Genomic DNA, 22,293 nt, shown 5'->3' on the forward strand with positions numbered 1-22,293 from the left:
CTGCAAAGCTACAGTAATCAACAGTGTGGTAAATGGATAGAAACTGACAACAGAACAGAGCTGAAAGTTCAGAAATAACTCATCACATTCATGATCAACGTATTTTCTAGAAGGGAACCAAGATGATTCAGTGGTGAAAAACACAGGTTTCTCAATAAATGTTGATGTAAAACTGAATATTCATGTGCAAAAGAAGAATTAGACTCCTACCACACACATATACAAGGATATAAAAGCCTAAGGAAGCAAAACTGTTAAAAAAAACTTGTAGAAGAAAATGTGGGCATAAATCTTGGCCTTGAAACAGTTGATGGTTTGTTAGACATGATACCAAAGACACAAATAACAATAGGAAAAATAGGTAAATTGAATATTGTCAAAATTAGAAAATTTTGTGTTTCAAAAACACCATCAGTAAAGGGCAAAGACAATCTATATTTTGGGGGCAAAGTTTTGCAAATCACATGTCTGATAAAGGACTTATACTGAGAATATATAAGACTGCATAAGAATATAAAGAAGCAAACACTTTTGTAACCCAACAATGAATTGGATGAATATCCACTTAAAAATGAACAAATAATCTGAATAGATAATTTTCTAAAGAAAATATACAAATAGTCAATAAGCACACAAAAAGAAGTTCTACACTATTAGTCACTGGGGAAATATAAACCAGAAACACTGGAAGACTCTCTTCAGACCCACTAGGATGGTTACTACTAAGAAGGAAGGCAGAAAAAAGTTTTGGCAAGAATGTAGAAAAATTGGAGCCCTCATACATAGTTGGTGGAAACACAAAATGGTGCAACTCTTTGGAAAACAGTCTGGAGCTCCTCAAAAGATTAGACATAGAGTTAGCATATGACTGTACTACCATGCTCCTAGGATACCATGAGGAACAAAAACAAAAGCTGGGACGTAAGTGATCAGAGTAGCAATACTCATAATAGCCCCAAAGTGGAAACATCCCAAATGCCATTCGACTAATGAATGAACAAATGAAATGTGGCATATCCATAAAGTGAAATATTTAGCAATAAATGGAAGTACTAATACATGCTACAGCATGGAGCCTTGAAAACACTATAGTAAGTGAAAGAATCCAGTCACAGAGGGTCATACATTATATGTTTCTATTTATGTGAAATGTCCAGGTAAATAGGTTTTAAAAAAAGGAAATTCATGGAGACAGAAGGCAGATTAGTAGTTGTGGGGAGCTGAGGGCTGGGGGTGAGGAGGGACTGCCAGTGAGTGCAGGTTTCTTTGGGGTGATGAGATGTTATAGAACTAGTTTCAGTGATGGGTGCACTAAAACCTGTTGACCTGTACACTTTAAATGGGTGAATTATATTTCAATAAAACTGCTACTTAAAAAGAAAATTACAAAGGAAATGACAAAATGTTTAGGACTGATAAAAATGAAAGTGCTGCATGTTTATCTCCATGGGAACAAATAAGTAAAGTTAAGTAAACTCACCCTAAACACACATACAGGTGCACAGTAACTAAATAACCATCTTGCACCATATGCAAAGCAGATATCCATCTCAAATAACACACATTTGAAAAATACGATACCTGATGCCCATCATACACATCAAAAAGTGAGATGTACATTGCATACCATAAACAAACTATTAGTTATCTAATTTACAGCACACCCACCCCTCCACACAAGTGAATACACATCACTCCATACACACAAAAATACCCACTCCCAATATATTACAGAAAATTTTGGTAAATATCCTTACATCACATATGTGCACAAAACCATTTACCATACCATACACAAAAATTAGATATCAATTTCACATCTGATAGAGAAAATAAATTAGACACCTGTCTCACACCTCATACAACTAATTTAGATTCCTGGGTCACACCTCACACACAAATAGACACTTATGTTCCATTTAGCACATGGCTAACAGATACCACGCTATTCCCACACACAGAGTAAAAAACCCAGCTCAAATGAGATCCTGTTGGGAGCCATTCTCCATGAGGTCAACACCTCATGTTTCTGTGTGATCCAGCTCCTTAGAGCAGGACAGTTTCAGGCAGGCTAGCGATGTTCATCTAGGAGGCACAGTGAGCTGAGAGGCAGCCCTCTCAGAGACCCCAAGGCCAAAAAGAAAGATGTCCTTCTCTGGCCTGGAGAAGAGTAACATACAGTTCAGAGCAGACATCAGGCTTCTCTCTGGAAGGGAGATAAGGTCACCAGCAGCCCTAGGATGAAAAGACTTTCCTGACTTCAGAGCCGTCCTGAAACCTACCCCACGGTATGCGTAGAGACCTTCTACATCACCCCATAGAGACAGCTGAGGAGCCGGTACAAGATGGACTGCTTCTGCCCTGGGAGCAAATGCTTTGTTTCTTCTACCCAGGCTGTCATGTCCCCTGGTAAGCACACAAGCACACATGTGAAACTATGGCAGAGTAGCTGAACTTGTGAGCCCAGGCCTTTCAGGTTTCTGACTTCACATGTAGTCATTTTACATACACACACACACACACACACACACACACACACACACACTCTCATAAACACACAGGCATTACTGTATCTCCAAGTTCACAAAAATTAGAGTCTGCTAATCTCATCACAGACACAGGCACAACATGGGTGAACATCAGACCTCACACAAAAACATTAGATATGGGGGTTGGGTGTTGCTCAGACATAGAGCACCTGCCTAGCATGCACAAGGCCCTGGGTTCAATCTCCAGCACACACAATACAGAAATAGAAAATTGCCCATCTCACACTACACACACACACACACACACACACACACACACACACACACACACACACTCAGGGACAGACAGGGCCATGGAGTCCTAGAAGGGGGCAGTAAGCTGGACTACAGACACTTGTTGCCTCCACTTTGATGTTTATGTAAGCCCTGGGGTGGACAGGGAGGGCAGGAGACAGACACTTGAGGGCCCTCTCTATAGGACCAACTAGAGCCCAGACAACAGGGACCAGAGCCCTCCCTTGTTAAGTAAATAAACAGGCTCACATTCCAGCAAAGGTTTGTGAACTGCTTTGTGCTAGATCCTTTTTGCATCCATGAGGATGAAGTCAGATGGTCATTTTTGAGGCAGCCCAAGAGTCTAGGTCCTGATGTCCTGGTAAGCCATCCTGCTTGGGGGTTGATCTCCTGAGTGGGCTTCCAGCAGCTAGGCCCTGGAAGGACAGATGAGTCATCAGGCAGATACTGGAAGGAGGTGTGCTATTGGAACCAGATTGGTCTGCGAGACTCCACACAGCTGTGCAGGAGGTGTGGGCACCCACAGAGGAAATGCCTGGAGAGGCTCTTCTCCCCATCACCTTTGTTTTTCTAGGGCACGTGCTGGCTAGTTCTTATACCAGGCATGTGGGTTGGATTCAGGATGGATACACCAGCTTCTGCCCTCACATCCCTGACTTTCTGTGGGAAGAACAGATTAAAAACCAAGCAAATAAACAGGATGGGCCCCTGACAATCCTGTGGAAGGAACTACCCAGCATCATCACAGAAAAGGGGACCTCAACTTTCACTCCTGTCAAAAGCAGCTCTCAATAACTTGATTTTGAACTGTGTACTGTTTCAGGAAGACATAGTATCTTAAGAAGCTTTGCTTAATGTTAGTTTGGAATGCTGGTAGAAGTGTGTGTTTGGTTTCAAAGGAAGATAAATCACAGATTTAGCCATAACTGGCTGTTGGATATCAAACGAGCCCCTGAAGGTGATTTCCAAGAAAACAGCAGGTCACCTCATGTGATCACCAAGGACGTCTCCAAGATGTGGCTGTCTCAGAGGTGTGTATGCATCTGGCTGAGGAGGACACATCTGTGCATGATGCCATACCTGGTTTCCAGCAGTAACAGCTTGTGTCGAAGACACTGGCTGAGATTTAAACAAAACTGCTACATTGAACAGGAGAGTGGAAAAGTCATTGTTTCCAATAAACCAATGGATGTTAGTTATGGGATTCTCAGAATTAAACTCCTTGCTTTGTGGTAGTTGTGGACTCACTAGTCATTGTAGGAAATAACACAGAGAGGTCCTTTGTATCCTTTGCTAGTGTCCCCAGGAGCAGCATTCCACAGAACAGTGTGGAGCACCATAGCACTGAATGGTGTGGTGCCATTCATCCATCCCACTTGGCTTCTCCAGGTATCCCATATATCCCATGTGTAGGCTGGCATGTCCACTGCCATGGCCAAGGTGCAAGATACCTCCAACACTATGAAGACTCTTCTGTTGCCCCTTCATAACCCACTTCCCACCCCCCTCTGGAAACCTTTAATTTGTTTTCTAGCTCTAAAACATTTTCTTTCTAAAAAGTCCACATAAATGCTATGTTAGTCCATTTTAGATTACTATGATGAAATGCCTGTGGCTAGGTAACTTTATAAGAAAAGGGGTTTATTTGGCTTGGCACCGATATCAGCTCAATTCTGGTGAGGGCCTCCTGACAGATGGCATTATGGTGGTGGGAGTGTATGCTACAGCGAGAGGTCATGCAAACAGGAAGCCAGGGTGAGGGAAAGGGACAGTCTTGCTCTTTTTAAAAACAGTCCTCTCTTCAGAACTAACTAAGGGGTCCCACAAGAATTAGAGAACTACATTTATCTCTTCCAATGGCAGTGCCCCAAATGACCTAAGTAATTCTAGGCCCCACCTCCAAAAGGTCCCTGTACCTCAATATTGCCACACTGTCCATGAACTCTGGGGAATACTCAAGCCTATCCAACTGGGACTGCCTTTTTTCTTCACTTGGCATAGTGACTTGGAGAGTAATCTGGGCTTGTTTGTGTATGACCTGCTCCTTCCTACTGAGTAATATTCCATGGTGCAGTTGTACTGCAGTTGGCTTAACCATTCACTGATGAAAGGACATCTGGGGTATTTCCAGTTGGGGTTTTGTGTGTCTCGGGCCGGGGTGGGGGGAGGTGGTACTGGGTTTGAACTCAGGCCCCATGCTTTCTAGGCAGCTGCTCTACCACTTCAGACACAACACCAGTCCTTTTCGATTGCCTTGGATAATGTTCCTCCTACTTGTGGCCTCTTGCTCACATAGCTGGCATGACAGGCATATACCATCATGTCTGGTTTATTGTTTGAGGTTGGGGTCTCACTAACCTTTTTCTGGGTTGGTTTTGAACCTCCATCTTCCCAATCTCCACCTCCTGAGTAGCCAGAATTACAAGTGTAAGCCATCATGCCCAATCTGTTTCCAGTTTTTGACGATCATACATAAAGCTGCTACAAGTTTTTATGTGAATATGTTTTTATTTCTCAAGGAAAAATGCCCAAAACTGCAGGCACTGTATTATATGATAACTACATGCCTAGTTTTACAAGAAACTGCCAACTTGTTTTTCATAACCTCAACTGTACTTGCTGATATCACTGTTTTTATTTTGGCCATTCTGAAAACTGTATGGTGACATCTCATTGTGGTTTTAATTTGCGTTTTCCTACTAGTTGATGAAGTTAATTCTTCATTCCTATTTGCCATCTGTTTATCCTCTTCTCTGAATTGCCTTCCCATGTCATGTCCATTTCCTAATTGGATTTTTTTTTATGGTAGTACTGGTATTTAAACTCAGGGCCTCACTCTGCTAGCCAGGCGCAGCCCTCTAATTGTATTTTTTTAGACTGTTGAGTTATGCATCCAAGATAGCAGTCCAGTTCATGAACATGGTATATCTCGCCATTTATTTAGGTTTCTTGATTTCTTTCATTTGTATTCATTTTTGCATACAACTGCTACACATTTTTTGCTAAGGTTATATCTCAGTATTTAATTTTCTTTGAAGTGATTGTAAATATAGTGTGTCTTTTATTTGAACTGTTACATGTTCCTTGTTGGTATAGTTTATAGAAATGCAGTTGGTTGTTTTTGTGACCTGCAACCTTGTTGAACTTACCTACTCAGCCCAAGAGCCCTGAGAAGGTGGAAGGAGGAAGGTTGGAAGGGGGAGCTCAACAAGGATGTGACCATGTAGGATGGGTTGGAAGGGTGTGGGGGTGGGAGGGATGTTCAAGTTTGAAACCCAAAGGAAGCACCAGGCATGGAGGAAAGCTGTGAGGGGCCAGTTCCTGGGGGAAAAGGCTGTGAATGGTGAGGTAGAAGCAAGCAAAGGGTGGGGAGGAAGAGAACAAAGGAGATGGAAGGCACAGAAGGGAGGAGGGAGGACAGACAAGGTGAAGCAGAACACCTTAGGGCCCTATCAGTGGTCTCATAGAGTGCAATTTCCCTTTTCAGGGAACCTCTTGAATGACATTCATTTTCTCTGTTATTGGACAGAACCTCACCCCAGAATGTGTGACTCTATCTGACATGCACACACACGCCGAGAACACACCAAAGGCTAGAACTATACAATGAGCTTGCTCAGGTGTGGACGATAGGTGGGATCATCCAAGGTTGACAACAGAGTTAAAGAGTATTGTTGAGCCAGACCACAGGGGTATGTTTGAGGGACAAGAGGCCTGTTTGTTGGGGGAAATGTGGCTCTTACCTCTGACCAGATCAGACTCCATCCCACCCTATACTGGCCTGGGCCGGGCTTTGGATTCCCTGGGCTCCTCCAGAGCTAGCTAGATGCAAGCCCCAGGGTCAATGTGACTCCCAACTTCCTGGCTTCTCCCTCCTACACAAACAAAAACCGGTCCACCTGCTCTCCAGCTGTTCCTCAGATGCAAACAGCAATAGCAGCCCCCAGTTGGGGGTGGGAGGCTGCTTACCCTCTGCACAGGGCAAACAGGCTCCCCAGCCAGCCATGTCTCTGCACCCCAGCTCCTGCCTCCCCTAGAGGCAAGTCTAATGACTCCTTGCAATCTGACCCCGCCTGCTCTTCCAGGTTGGCCTGTGGTTTCTTCCTACCTCAGGAATTTGCCATACCTTTCAGGAAATGCAGACTTTACTAGGGTGGAGTGACTTCAGGCCCTCTTTCTTGCACCCGCCCCCGGGGGCGTGTCCACGGTGGGGGCTATAAAAAACAAGGTGCGACAAAAGTGGCCCCGGGAGTGGACTTTATCCCTTCGTGGCGGGGACTTCCACCCCGGCCTCTGACAAGGGAGGCTTCAACTCCAGCCGTTGGCCCCTCCCACCCGACGCGTCGCTTCACCCCCAGTCCTCGGGGCGGGAGCTGACCCCAGTCGCCGCCTGGCCCTGCTCCGTGGGTGTTTGGCCCAAGCGTGCTGAGTGCTGAAGTCTGCGAGGGACTGGCAGCCCGTGGGCGATGGGGGACGCGCCGGGGACGACGGAGGATGGGCCGCGGGGTCCCCGCGTCTACGCGCGCCGCTGGGTCTTCCTGCTGGTGGTCAGCCTGCTGAGCTGCTCCAACGCCATGGTACGGCGGGCGGCCGTGGGGCGCGGGGCCAGTCCACGTGGAGCGATCCCGCTCCACTTCCCGCAGCGCCAGCGCCGCTGGTGTCCCGTGCCCAGTCCTCGTCCCCTGTGCCTTCTCCTGGACGGGGCTGGACGCCAGGAGGAGAGGGAAAATGTCTGTTCTGGCTTCAGGACACAGGTCAGCCCGGGAGAGGAGCCTTTCTCCAAGGGGCTTCAGCAACAAAGCCAGGCCACCCCTTGTACCTTAGCCAGATCCAGGCACCTGAGCACACCTGAGTGGAGGGAGGGCTTGAAGCCACCTTTTACCATCCGACTCTCCGAGTGACTGTGCAGCCAGTCAGTGGAGATACTGCCTGCTGCCCTTGTACTGAAAACGCCTACAGGCTGAGTCCCAGGGCCCAGACAGATTCCGGTGGGTCTTCTGAGGACTCACACAGGGATCTCCTTTGGCCTGGAGCTGTTCCATGGATCTGGGAAGTTCCTGGGACACTCTGGTGATGTCTTATTGTCATAATGGAGCAATTTACCCTGACACCAGGGATTGTGATCCCTGGCACTGGGCTCCATATTTAATATGTCTAGGTGGGTTCCCTGGAGAACCCACTCAACTCATCTGCAGTTGTAGCCCTGGCTCCTGGGTTCTGAGAGGGCAGCATGAGGGTAGGCACAGTGAAGTTTGGGATGAGGCTGGGAGACAGCTCTGTGTTCTGTCAGGTAGTCCATGGAGCGGCCACCACACACCCAGACAGACAAGAAGGGGTGAGCTGGGGCAAGGCTGGGCACTGGCTGAAGGTGTTCATGTTCAGTGGGTGAGCTGGACAAATCGTCCTCCCCACATCCATTGTCTTGCACATGCTAGACACATTTGTGCTCTGTCTGGCCATGGGAGGGGCCAGGGCTGAGCTTCAAGGCTGGAGAGGGATGTGCTCTGTAAACAGATGTCTTGTCTCCTTCCTGTTGAGTGAGGGCAGGCCAGAGGCAGCTGCACGCACTTACATGAGACACTTTTTGAGCCTGAGGGCTTTGTCCCTTGAAAGAAAAGGAACAAAAAGTAGTCATTGCCAGGCTTGCTGTCACGTGAGGTTTTGTGGTCAAGAAGCCTGGATTTTGCTGCTCAGTCACCAAGGGTGTGACCTGGAGCTCTGTCATCATCAGAGTTTGGTTAATCAGGAAGTTTGAATTTTGACACACCCTTGCTGTTGGTCCATCACCACCACCCTCCTCCCTCCTGTGCTAACCCTTAGTGACTCTTCCTCTCCTCTTGGCTCTCCTTATCTCTTCCAGAAAGCCAGTGTGTGCTGTGTTGTTTGCTGAGTGTGGGGCAGGGGTAGGGGCTGGGTCCCAGCATTTGATAATGCTTAAGGCTGGAGAATATTGCCTGCCCAGGGATGTCCTCAGCTGCCCAAACCTGGGTCTCCTGTAGGGTGGGGACACCACACAATTCAGGTGTTTCCACTGAGACTCAATCCACCAAGTTTACAGACAAACAGAGGTGCCATTGACCCCCTCCCCAACTCCCCAGGCTCTGAGCTCTGCTGTACCTTCAACTCTGTCCTCATCCCAGCTCAGCCCCTCCTTGGCTCTCTGCTTATGCTGCTTACTGCACCACTCATGCTTTGGCTCCTACGCCTCTTGTCCTTGTCCACTTCTCGCTTGAGGTTTCCACCACACACTAAAACTCACAGTGTTTCCCTATCTGGCTGTCTCAGCTCATTACTTCTCCGTGGGATTGGGGACCAGGGCTATCATCTTCTTTTACCCTGATATCTCTTCTTCCACCTTCCATGCTCCAGTGCTACATCCAGGTGACTCCACCCTCTGAGGTTCTGGCCTCAAAGTCGCTCCCTGTCCACAGACAAACTGCCTACCTCCCCCCTTTCTGTCCACCTTTCATACAGCACCTCCTAGATGGTGGGTGCTCCCCTGCTGATAGCCTTTAGCCACCTTGGCAGGAAAGGTCAATCCCGGTGGGGCTTGTAGGCAGGCTTACAAGCTCTGGCCAGATTGTTTGCCTCTGTGTGTGCCCCTCAGGCTGGTCCACTGTTGGGCAGGCTGTGCAGGCACCTGCTGCCCAGGTGCCCTCCTGAGAGATGACAGGGTGAGGTCATCTCTAGCAGGAGGATCCAGAGTTCATGTTAGGCTGTGTCCCCAAGGACACAATACTCCTACTCCTTCCTTGGGCTGGCCATGAGGGGGGACACAGGGAAATGTCTGTGGCCCCTGGACTGACTCCCATGTGTCCCACAGCTGTGGCTGAGCTTTGCACCTGTGGCAGACACCATCGCCCAACACTTCTTCCTGTCCATGGACCAGATCAACTGGCTGTCGCTGATCTACCTTGTGGTGTCCATTCCATTCGGCATTGTAGCCATCTGGGTTCTGGACTCTGTGGGACTCCGAGGGGCTGTGAGTCAAACCCCACACCATGCCTGTTCTAGGGCGGGTGGGTCCCTGCTTTTGGGTGTGGCTGCCTCTCAGACCAGAGTCCATCAGCTCTACCAGCTGACACTCCCAAGCAGAGCTGCCAGGGCAGTGGGGTGGCTGGAAGTTGGTTGTCCATGTGGGCTGAGGATGGGCATCTGTCCCTGCAGACCATCCTGGGTGCATGGCTGAACTTCGCTGGGAGTATGCTGCGCTTCCTGCCCTGTGTGGTTGTCAGGGTTCCTGACCCATTTGCCTTCTTCATGAGCGGCCAGAGCCTCTGTGCTCTGGCTCAGACCCTGGTAGTCTTCTCTCCAGCCAAGCTGGCTGCCTTGTGGTTTCCAGAGCACCAGCGAGCCACAGCCAACATGATCGGCACCATGTGTGAGTTTTGGGATGAGGCCTCAGCTGCCTGGGCTTAGCCCTTGGCCCCTGGCTGGGTGTGCAGGTCCTCTATCCCTGCACTCTGGCTGAGGCCAAAGCACTGAACCAAGGAAAGCTAAAGGTGAAGCCTGCCACAGATGAGCTTAACAAGGCCCTTCTTTGTCTGCCTGTCCACCTAGCAAACCCTTTGGGAATCCTTGTGACCAATGTGCTCTCACCTGCCCTGGTCAAGAAGGCAGAGGACATCCCAATGATGGTGAGGGGCTTGTAAGGTGCATGTGTGCTGTGTGTGCTTGTGTATGTATGTGGTGTCTGTTGTATGTATGTATGGGGTGTGTACCTGTGTGTCGTGGGATATGTGGTATATCTGTGTACCCACATCTGTCAGTATGATACTACTGGTATGTCAGCATAACTTGTTTCTTACATTGGTGTGAAGTTGGCCATTAGGGGCTGAGTCTGAACTCTGGGAGATCAGGCTTCCCTTATCAAGGCAGAGTTGTCCTTGAGTGGTATTCTGAAAGCTGGGCTCCACATAAAGCCCACTGGAGCAGGTGATGGTGGAGAGGGCAGCCTACCACAGGACATGGGATCAATGACTCTGGAGACTAAAGGTGAGTGATGGCCAGCAAGAGGGCAAGAGGACCTGGGCCCAGAGCAAGCCTAGGCATGTGGGGTACATGCATCTGCATAGCATCTTTGTGACACACATCCTCTCCCTAGCTTGGTATCTACATTGCACCTGCAGCTCTTGCCTGCCTGCTAGCCACCACCTGCCTCTGGGAGAGTGTGCCTCCTACCCCACCCTCTGCAGGAGCCATCAGCTCCACCTCGGAGAATTTCCTGCATGGGCTCAAGCTGGTGGGTACTACAGACCAAGGGACGGGAAGGCCATGGTCAGAAGCCTGCTGGCACTCCTGGGCTGAGAGGTGCCTTCCCTTCCAGCTGGTACGGAACAAGGCCTACGTCATCCTGGCCGTGTGCTTTGGGGGCGGCATTGGGATCTTCTCCAGCTTTTCGGCTCTCTTGGAGCAGATCCTCTGTGCCAATGGCTACTCCAATGTGAGCACCCAGCCCTGCATGGAGGGAGAGGGGTTCTGCCTCTGCAGGGGTCACCCACTGCCCTCCAAGCACTCAGCGTCCATCTCTGATGGGGATGAGATTGACATCCTCCTGGTCAAAGTGGCAGTCATAGCTGTCACGCATCCCTGAGTCATGCCCTCTGCTCTTTGGTTTTGTGCTGGGGGTGGGTTTGGGGATATGTTTCTACCTCTGCCCAGGGTTCCTGGACACTGATGTCCAGTGAAGTATCTGTGGTGACAGGACCTTCTCTGTAGTGGATGCACAGTGTAGGAAACCCACCTGTCAGGCAGCCAACAGTGTTGTCCAGCCTGGGCCTCTGGTTCCACCCTGGTTATAGTTTAGGTTCTGAGAAGCCCTGTAAGCTCCCTCCCTGGTGAAAGTGCCAAGTTTCTCCTCTCCCTCCTTCTCATCTCCCTCTCTGCTCTTCCTCTAGGAGTTTTCTGGTCTCTGTGGGGCTCTCTTCATCATGTTTGGGATCCTGGGTGCACTGGCTCTTGGCCTGTATGTGGATCGAACTAAACACTTCACCGAGGCCACCAAGATAGGCCTCTGCCTGACCTCCCTGGCATGTGTGTCCTTTGCCCTGGTGAGAATCCCCTGGAGCTGAGGCCGCCCTGCAAGGGGCAGAGGATGCCCTGGGCAGGCAGATGTGGTGAAGGCTAGATGGGACAGAAGTGGCATGGCCAGAGCAGGTGCCTTGACTCTGGTCTGTCCTCTGCCTGCCGGGTGGCCCTGGGTGGGCTGGGGCTTCCTTGCCCACACCCCAACCCAGTTCAGGAGCTTGTTGGGGTGGTGGCTCGACTGACTGCTCCCCACAAATCCCTCCCTCTGCCATCTTCCTTCTCCCAGGTGTCCCGGCTACAAGGACAGACCCTTGCGCTGGCTGCTATCTGCTCCCTTCTTGGGCTCTTTGGCTTCTCAGTGGCACCGGTGGCCATGGAGCTGGCCATTGAGTGCTCATTTCCTGTTGGTGAGGGTGCAGCAGCAGGCCTGGTCTTTGTCCTGGGGTGAGTATCCTTTCATCCTGACTCCTTCCCCTGAGGCCCAGAGGCCCTCCCCTTGCCCTGCCCAAGCTGTTCTACAAAGCAAGTAATCTGCCTGCTTTGGCCAAGGCTGTGCATGTATTGAGCACCTGCTGTGTGCAGGCCTGGGCCAGCTTCTCAGGCACATGTGAATTTGGGATTGAAGGTAGCACACTGGTCAGCATAGATGCTGGCCCTTTCCTAAGTGGCATTCAGCTTTGCTGGGTGGGCAGTGCAGCTGTCCAGGCTGAGGGCCTTGTGTATCCATATTCAGGCAGGCCGAGGGTGTACTCATTATGGTGCTGCTGACGGCATTGGCCGTGCGACAGACAGAACCGTCCTTTTCCACCTGCCGGCAGGGTGAGGATCCATTGGACTGGACAGGTGAGTGTCTACACCCAGGTCTTTGGCGGCTGAGAGTGGAGGACAAGAGGCTAGGAGACCTGGGCTGGAGGGATGGCTCTGGAATCTCTCCTCCACAACCCTAACTCTTTTTGCCCTTCACTGTCCTTGGGGGGTGAGTGTGGGTCCCAGAGGTGCTGTGGAGTGGGGTCAAAGACATTTAGCTGGTGGGTGTGGCTCAAATACCCCGACAGAAACTCAGCCTCAGTACCCCCTTATGAGCTATTTCAAAACCCGGGGAAAGAGAAAAACAGGGATAGAGACAGAGAGACAAGAGACAGGGTCAGAGAGAGAAAGTTAGAGATGGGAGTGAGCAGAGACCAGGGTGGTGTTGCACACTCATGTCACCATTCCTCATGCTGATGACTTCAAGAGCATGGCTCTTGGAACCTGTGTCTGTGAACAGTGAACACTCTCAGGCTGCCAGGGGCTGCGCACAGGGCTGTTTCCAGGCTGCTCATGTGGCCTGTGGGTCAACTAGGTTAGGACGGCCTAGGGCTTTGCCCATAGCCACCCAGGCTGGGCTGTGTCTGGGGCTGTAGCTGGTAGGGCTGCTGTGAGACATGGATGTACTTGTGTCCCTAGTGTCCCTGCTGCTGCTGGCTGGCTTGTGCACCTTCTTCACCTGTGTACTGGTGCTCTTTTTCCACACTCCGTACCGGCGCCTGCAGGCTGAATCTGAAGGGCCCCCTCTATCCAAGACATGCACTGGGGAGCTGAATACCACAAGCCCCACTCCAGTCACCCCTGGAGTCTCCCAGCTTGGCACCCCCAGCTGAGACCCTGCAGGAAGCTCCTGGCCCTCCCCCAACTCTCAGAACTAGTAGACTATAACAGCAGACATGTCCTGAAGGGGAGGTGAGACTGGCAGCTTGGATCACCCTGGCTGGGCCAACCATGCTGTCAGCCCCGACAGGGACTCAGGTTCCTTGGCACATCCAGAGCATGGCAAGATACCCCTTTGGCCACCAAGGCCAGACCGTGTGGCTGGAGCAAGAGAAGCTGCTGCTATGTGGACAATGACCAGGAAAGATGGACCTTGGCCAGACCAGACCCAGGGTGGCCACTGCAGGGAGGGCCCATGCAGGGGCAGCTTGATGAGCAGGGGCAACCTGAAATGAGGAGGAGGGGCTGAAGGGGAAACTGCACAGGCTGGAAGTCCTGAGGGCCACAGCATGGCCAGTATGAGGTGGACAGGTGTGGGAGGACCTTGCCAGGAACCTGTCCTAGAGTTTCTCCACTCTGCTCACTATGGAGTGACCAGACCTAGAGCCTGGTTCGAGGGCAATGCTGAAGGCAGCGGGCCAGGATGGGCTGCAGGGGAGCAGAAGGGCCCGAGGCGGATGCATGAATTCCCCCAGCGGACACTTGGAGGCAGGTTTGTGGGTTCATGTTTATTGAACTGGCCGTAGCCCAAGGGGCAGGAGGCTCACTCCTTTTCTTCTCCATGGGTTAGCACATAGCTCAGTACATGTTGCCCGCTCGTCGTCGATGGAGGTGATCTCCAGCGTCTGGTTCACCTAAAAGCAAGTGGATTGGTCGGGTATTTGGGAGTGAAGTTAGGCGGGAGGGGGAAGTGAAAAGGTCCCTGGGTCTCCAAGGCCGTCTTGTCTCTGCGCAGGGGAGGGAGCGGGGCCGCAGAGCTGGGGCATCCACAGAGGGGCAGGGCCGGGGAGGGATGAGGGCGAGGGGCTGGTGCGGCTTTGCGGTGTGCACAGACTTGCTGAGCTCTAGGGCTGACCCTGTCCCTAATCTGCCCCTGAATTATGAGCTGGTCATCAGTGCGCTGGTGTTCAGCTCATGCCTTTGGGAACCAAGGAGGAGGGCCATGTAGAATATGCGGGAGAGGAGTAGGGGTTCCAGGAGGCGGGGCGGGGGTGGGGAGGGAACAGGGAGGTTGTGGGACTGGTGGAAGGGGCACGTGTTTCGCAGGTCAGGAGAGACTTCTCTGGCTTGAGTGGCCTCCAAACCTGACTTGCCTACTGAGTCAGTTCAACCTCCTTCAGGAGATTCATCCCAAGGGCCACTGTGTCAGACCCTAGGCCTGTTCTGTGACCCCTCCCCCAAGTATGGGGTTTGAACTCAGAGCCTCATGCTTGAACCACTCTGCCAGCCCCCAGGGGCCTGTTCTGAGTGTCCTCTCAGCCTGCCCCCACTTCCCTCAGCTGCCCTTCTGCCATGCTTGGGCCTGCAGAGATTTGGAAAGAGAGGCTGTGGCTGGGCTGCACTAACCTCACATGTTGTCATCTTGTCAGCCTGAGACATCATCATCAGGTGTTTGATGCTGAGAAGGGGAACCGGCTGAATTAGGGTGCCTTAGGAGGGGTGGTGAGTTCACAACTGCAGCTTGTCGGGTGGGAGGCTTGAGGGAGGGGCCTGCTCTGTCTGCACTCCTCTTTGGTGGTCATCAGAGACCGTCCTGACTTTGGTTACTCCTGGGGTCTTGTCTGGGGGTATCTGATGGGGCAGACGGAAGTGTCTGGGACACCATAATATTCTCTTTCTCCAGTGCCCTGCGCAAGATAACTTTCTATAAAAGGGACTAAAGACAGAGCAATGGTTCTAGAGACAATGACTGCCTAGGTCATGAGTGCCCCAAATGGGTACTAGACTCTGGTCTGGAGGTCATCCAAGGCCCTAGAGTGAAGCCCTGGAAGCGGGCTTGGGGTCCAGGAGCTGCAGACCCTCAACAGGGCAGACTCTTCCCAAACCTGCACTCCCTACTCCCTGTGGATGCTGCCTTTGCCTTTGAACATCTTAAAGGCATTAAGGATGGTCTGTCCACAAAGAGGCCTTTAGTGTCCTGTCCTGCTCCAGGGCTTCAAGCACTCTGCCTGGAAGGCCTTCCTGCTCCTGAGATCCAGGGAGGCCCTGTCAATTCCCACCTTGGCGTAACTACTCTTAGGGTCTCAAGGGGGCAGGCCAGCACTGCAATTGAGAGCTAGGGCTCCATGAACGAAGGACAGAGGCCTCCAACAGCTTGGCTGTTGGAGGCTGAGTGTGCCTCTGGGTCACGGATAAGCTTCTTGAGAGATGGGAAAAGTACGGCTTTCTAAGTGTTAGGAACTGACTTCCAGGACTACCACTCCTGCCGAAGGGCCAGGAGCTCACCAGTCTCTCCCCAAACAGGTTCAGGAACATGGTGAAGTTAATGGGCCCTGAGGCCTCCTTAAGCATGACCTCCAGCTTGTCATCCTCCACATTAATTTTGCCTGTTGTAGACATGAGAGTAGAGGGGAAAAGGTTGCTGGGGCAGGAAAGTCACCCTCAGCCCCTCTGTCCTTGTTGACACTGACAAGTGACCCTACTGAGCTGCCCACCTGTCATTCTCCAGGGTGACCAAGAACAGTGCTCAGCACATGGAGACAAAGAGGGGAGATGGGGAGGGGAACCTCAGCCCAAGTGTGTGGGGTATGGGCTGGGGTGATCAACTGCCCTCAAACCCTGAACTAGGGACATCAGCTACTATGGAGGACAGGAGGGGGCACAGAGCTGGGACATCTTGAGGACTTGTTTTCTGTCCTCATGTATAAGAGGGCTTAGAGGGAGGACTAGTTGTCCTGGAAACCCCCTGCCACCCACCCAAGGAGAAACCAGGTTGCCTTTCCTAGCTACCAAGGCAGGACTGGAAGCCCTCTGCCTTTCTGCCTCAGGCTGCACCAGGCTAAGAACAGCATCCCATGGTAGGTATGGAGGCAGGGCTGGCTGTGGCATCTATTAGGGGATTGGCACCTCCCTGAAGCCTCTACCCAAGTCCATTCCAGGTTGCCCTGTCCACCTTCTATACCACCTGCTGCTCTGAACATGCCAAGAAGCCATTCCCACTCCCTGAGGAGGCCACAGATGTCCCCCAACCCCCTCTAGTGAACAGAACATTGGGTTAGCCTTTAGGGCTGGTGCTCTTCCTTCACTAGAGCAGCACCAGAGGTGTCCAGGGCCATGCTCCCCTTCCACCTGCACCTACCCAGGAGGCATAGGTGTCCTTCAGGTCCTCCTTGTCAATGAAGCCATCTTGGTTCTGATCCATGAGTGTGAATGCCTCGGAATCAAGGCCAGGCCTGTTGCACTGCTGGCAGCCTGGCTCTGCTCGTCTTAGCCGCTCACACCTGGCTCCTCAGCCCCATGAAGGGGATAGGCAGGCTATCCCCTGTACCAGGTCCTCCTGCACCAGATGGAGCTCTCTGAGGAAGAGCAAAGTCTCATCTCTTTGAACACTTGGATCTGGGTCTGCTTGAAGTTGGAGAAGACATTGGAGGATGCCCTTTGGACACACAGGACACCACTTTCCTTTTTCTTTGTCTTCCTGCTGGCCTGAGGTGGGAGAACCATGGCTGAGCATCTCTGGGCAACTGAGGGAATCCTCAGGGGCACCCCATGATTTTGAAGACTTAACTGAGAGGATGGGTGACAAGAGGAGGCTGGAGAGGCCTGGGGAGCCTGCTGTCCAATGCCTAGGTGTTGGGAGGGAGGACAGGGACTCCTGGAAGCTCTGGCAGAGCACAGGGTTCACAACAATCTTGTGTTCAGTCTCAGGCAATTCCAGGGTAAATGGACTCCAGGGGTCCATGGTTGTTCTGGGGATCTGGGGTTCCTGAAGGCCAAATGATGTTTCCTTCATCCTGCCCAGACCATGGCAGCTGTAGGGCATGTACTTCTCATACCTATGTGTGTATATTCACGAGCACACACACACATGTACAAACACACCCATGCACATGTGCACACACTGTCACATGGCCCTGCCCAGTGGTCTGCCTGGCTGTCCACTTACCATGCCTGGGTCCTCTCTGCCCAGAGCCAGGTCCCACCTGTATAAAGTGCCTGCCTGGTTCCTCAGGAAAGCTCAGACTTCAGCTGTCATTTCCTACAAGGACAGGCTTAGGGCCACCCCACAGGACTGGACAACTGCAGAGTGAGCTCAAAAAGTCAGGTGGTGACTCAGACACCCACCCCTGGCCTCCCAGCCCTCCCAGGCATGAGGAGGCTTTGTTCTGCTGAGGCTGCTGTATCTCCAGGGCCAAGAACTATGCTGTTGGCCAGAGCTTGGGTGCCTGGGCACTGTTGGAACTAGGGGTCTGAACCTGCCTGGGTTCTGCAGACGGGAACTGTAGATGCCAGAAGAAGGAGCACCTTTTCCAGATCTGTCCAAAGGTACTGTGGGTAGTCCAAGTTTTCACCCAGCATTTCGTGTTAGGGCTCCGATAGCACCTCCTTACCTCCCAGCCTCATTGGCAGTGAAGTCAACAGGACCCATGACGCTGGCCCCCTTGTGACCTTGTGGCTGGACCACAGGGGATAATGTTTCTGGGATGGAAGAGCCTTGGAGATGGTCAGGCCCAGAATATTGTGACTCTGCCTGGCCCCCAGGTTTTCCCCCAACTCCCTGGTCTCATAGGTAGCATGCGGGAGAGATGGGGTGGGCTGCAGGCCACACAGGATGATGGGGGTTGGTAGGTAGGGACCCTGACTGTGCCTGGAGAGCAAGCCCCTAGAGAGTGAGATCTGAGCTGGGTGAGAACAGTGAGAAGTCAGACAAGTAGCCCCAGCCCTCAGTACCACGGTGAATGGACATGGGAGAGTGTGTGGTTTTGAGAGCTGGGTGGCCCCTATGTCTGGCACATCTTATCTCTGATTCATGGCATGTCTGCCAGTGTCCACTGTGAGAGGTCCTGCCCCCCCACCGGGTTTCAGGTGGTCACAGAACCTTCCTCCCAGGTACTGCTGACTGAGACCCCAACAGCCAATGGAGTCTTCAAGCAGGATCCTGGGGAAACATCACTGGCTTGGGAGGGTCTGGAGGAGATGGCCAGGAGGGAGCACATGGTCAGGTGTGGGGACGGGAGGTGGAGAGAGGGCCAGGAGTGGGTTTGGGTATGACAATGCAAGTGTGGGCTGCAGGAGTGAACTCTGAATGTGAGAAGGGCCACAGAGCCCCCAGGGAGGGTCCCGGCCAAGCCTGAGCTCAGTACTAAAGATAGCAGCACAGCCAGGAGAATAGGGATTCTGTACACCACTGACCCTAACAGGAGCAGGGGTTTCCCACTGTTGTCTTGAGCCAGGTGGGTCCCTCTGCCCCATGAAGGATCTTGAGCCAAGGCAGGCACCAGGAGTCTTCCTTGAGGTGTCACGTGTTTATGTGTGCACATTGTGCCTTCACATGTGTGTCCTTGCTCCCCACAACAGAGATCAGGATGATCGAGGTTTGAAGCCAGCCCGGGCAAAGAGTTTGCAAGACCTTATCTCGAAAATAACTAATACAAAAAGGGCTGGTGGAGTGACTCAAGGTGTAGACTGAGTTCAAGCCCTGGTACTGAAAAAAAAAAAAAGTGTAAAATCCAGCAAAGGGAAAACTACTTGGTCACCTGAGGTCACCTGATCAGCTGCAGGAATGTGAGGGGCTGAGTATGCAGATGGCCTTGTGGGTGAACGGTCTGTTTTGTGCCTTCTGGGGTCAGTGTCTCTTTGTAGTTTCCCTAGGGGATAAAAGGGTTAGGATAGGATGGGATCTGCCTCTGATCCACAGGACCAGGCAGCCTGGGTATCATGGTCCCTAAACCAGGGACATCCCAGTTTCTCAGTCCAGGAGGCCCAGGGCCTGGACTTCAGAGCAAGTCGGAGAGGCAAGGCAAGTTCAGCGAGATCTCTGGAGGGCAAAAGCACCTTTCCTAGGTGTCCAGGTCAGCTCAGCACCTAACGTCTCCTCCACACCCCAAGAACACTGAGCATGAGCCCTGGAGTTTTCATTGCTGTATTTTATTCACTTTAGATTGAGTTATATTCTCTTTGGAAATGTGGATTCCATGAACAGTAAGGAAAATGGGCTTCCCCCACTCCTGTAGAGGATTAACCTTCCTGGGACCCAGTCCCTGTTCTGGAGAACCTCCTGTCCAGCAGTGCAGGCCTGAGGCATTGTAACAGTACTTAAAAGCTGCTTTTGCTGAAAAACACTAACTCCTGACTACTTTCCATCAGAAAATTCTCCTAATATCACCCAATCTCAGGAGGAAGTAGCCTTTTCTGCAGAAGTGGAAGGCAAAAACTGATAATGGGGAAAACGTAATAAGCATACAACTAAATATGCTTATTGTCACAATTTTAGTAACTAAACCACTTTATAGCTAGCCTCAATTGCCCAAATGTTCAAGTCTAACCTTCTTTTTCTCCTTTCTGTTACTCTCCTTCCCCTCTCTCTTTTTTTTTTTTTTGGTGAGTCTGGTGTTTGAACTCATGGCTTTGCGCTTGCAAAGCAGGTGCTTTACAGCTTGAGTCACTTCTCCCGTTTATTTTACTCTGGATATTTTGGAGATGGGGTCTTGAGAACTATTTGCCCAGGCTGACCTCATCCAATGATTCTCCCTATCTCAGCCTCCTAAGTAGCTAGGATTATAGGCATGAGCCACCTGCACCTGGCTCCCCTCTCAATACTTTATGTCAGGGAATACAAGATTAATATTTTTAATCACCTACTGAGCCATCACCTGCTGGGCCAATGGCAATTTCCCATGAGGAAATATTTTGTTAGCAAGACTCAACCTTAGAATGTTGGCCTTAACAGGAGGGAGATGGATGTTGACATTAAAGGGAGATATCCTTAGGATGGGTCTACAGTCTTTGGGATGTTACATATCTTAATTTGCTGGCAAATTAATAAACCTTAATTTCATTTTCTCCAAAACCCTGCTTTTATTGACACTGAGCTCAGGTAACCGAAGTTTCAGTAACAGCAAACTTCTGGGCATTGGAGCAAAGTGATCTGATGAGTGGTAGACTACCCTGCTGTGCCTGACTTTCATAGGGGCTGTGTTGCTGGCATTAGGCATAGCCAGGAGAGTGCTCATCTACTGTTGGTTGTCTCTCTGGGTAGTGCCTGACCAGGTTATAGGAAACAGGCAGCCATTCTAAGGGGCAGAGACCTACTGGCAGTCTGGGATGTTACAAGGTCTGGATCAAGGGGGCCTTTGGACTCCAGATGGTGAGGTTCTGAGGGCCTGGGCTGGGAGACCCAGGGGGCAGCCCTGCTTGGGATGGCCTTCCAAGGAAGGCCCCAGCCCCTCCAGGTAATTGGTAGCAGTTAGCCATGAGTGATGGGGATATGCAAAGGGAACCAGAAATGGAGGAAGAGATCACAAGGTATCTGAGAGAAAACACTGTAATTAAAAACTGTTCAGCTCACTGGTGTCTAGTCTCTGTTAAGATCAAAATAGTGGGCTGGAGGTATGGCTCAAGTGGTAGCCTGTCTGGCAAGAGCCTGGACTTGGAGTTCAAACCCCTGTGGGGGATACCTAGGTCTATAAACCATACCACATGGGTCAAATGGACCCAGTAATCATTTGTCTACTGTTGGGAGCCATGAGCTGCAATCTGACACAAATGGGGAAGTTTGAACATCTACCTCCCACTTTGAGATCTCAGCTTTAGGTGAGGAAATAGTTGTGACCTCACGATGTGGATCAAGAGAATCCCTAATTAAATTCCATGAGGAAAAAGCATCTACTGGGACACAGGTAGGTCCTTCACTAGTATAATGGTCTTTTAATCTTTGACCAACCTTTTCCCAAGTTTTTAAATGGATGGTTTCCTTATCAGGAAACGACGGACACACCTTTTGGACATGAGACAAAAGTTCAAGCTGACTTTTAGACACTTTACATCCTCCACCACGCAACATTGAACACAAAATTTCTGTAAAGAGAGCCTGCTCTTTACTTTCTTGCTGCCCTATTTCTCTCAATGTTGCTCGGTAACCTGAAACTGAAGCTAAAACATATGCACCAGCCATCTGTGCCTTCCTTACCTTAAGCCTCTGTCTGGGTCCCTGTTTGGGGTGCCACTTGCCGGGATCGCAGAGGTTCTTGACCCGAAAGGGCTCAGGAAAGGAATGAACAGACGAAACATAAATGGAGAGGACCAGAAGGCTGATGACCAAACTGGCAAATGTTTTATTTTTGCATTAGGCTTATAAGCAGGACAAAGCAGGAAGTTATACAAGCAAGGAGAATTTCTGTGCCTGGGAAACAATGCTCTCTACCTGAAAAACAATGTCTTCCCTCCAAAACTCCCTGATTTCATTAAGGAAACTCGGATTCTCCTAGTTTCACATATACAAAACCCGGGCCAAGGACATACCGCCCTGTTCCTCACCTTTCATAAACAAGTACCTTAATGTTAATGTTTTTCTCCAGACAAAGGGAGCCTCTCCATGTTTCCTCAAAACCCCAGTGAGAGACGTGGTGCACCTGCAGTCTCCGACCTTGTCAGATTGTGGCTCATGGCTCCCGACAGTCTACCCTAGTCTTGACCTCACCCCTGCAGGCTGGACCTTGGATAGCAATTTCTTATGGGCAATCTCAACAAGTACTCAAACCCTAGTTAGTGTTGTTCTCACCCTAGAGACTGCCCACTTTCCGTCTACCGAAAGCTTATTCCTTTCCTAATAAACTTGTTATCACTTTCACCACGTTTTCCATCTTGCCCGAGTGCTCTCTGCCGATGCAAAAACCGGGACGGGTGTCGACATCTCGGCATCACGGGGAGGTAAGTGATGAGGGCTGCGGGCGAGGGAGCCTTGCCGCGCCGCCAGGTGTAGCGGGTGCGCCAGGGGCGGGCAGTCCCAGGAAGGGCC

General features: G+C 51.1%; 2 protein-coding genes across 2 annotated transcripts; one reads left to right on the forward strand and one right to left on the reverse strand.

Moving 5' to 3' along the window:
* Positions 1–6,998: 6,998 nt before the first annotated feature.
* Slc49a3 (solute carrier family 49 member 3) lies at positions 6,999–22,132 on the forward strand. The gene is given in 11 exon segments (XM_020175466.2): positions 6,999–7,360; positions 9,607–9,765; positions 9,951–10,164; positions 10,344–10,420; positions 10,888–11,025; positions 11,110–11,226; positions 11,681–11,833; positions 12,097–12,254; positions 12,544–12,653; positions 13,257–13,413; positions 13,415–22,132. Coding segments are annotated over 11 exon segments (1,485 nt in total). The 5' UTR covers positions 6,999–7,249; the 3' UTR covers positions 13,506–22,132.
* On the reverse strand, positions 13,938–17,000 carry Myl5 (myosin light chain 5). Its single transcript, XM_074041145.1, has 7 exons — positions 16,878–17,000; positions 16,632–16,713; positions 15,591–15,883; positions 15,396–15,448; positions 14,904–14,955; positions 14,105–14,191; positions 13,938–13,985 (listed from the first exon to the last, which is right to left on the reverse strand). The coding sequence occupies exons 1-7, from the start codon at positions 16,998–17,000 to the stop codon at positions 13,938–13,940; spliced, it is 738 nt and encodes a 245-aa protein (XP_073897246.1).
* Positions 22,133–22,293: the final 161 nt, after the last annotated feature.

Source organism: Castor canadensis, chromosome 9 (genome assembly GCF_047511655.1).
Source record: "Castor canadensis chromosome 9, mCasCan1.hap1v2, whole genome shotgun sequence".
NCBI lineage: Eukaryota > Metazoa > Chordata > Mammalia > Rodentia > Castoridae > Castor > Castor canadensis.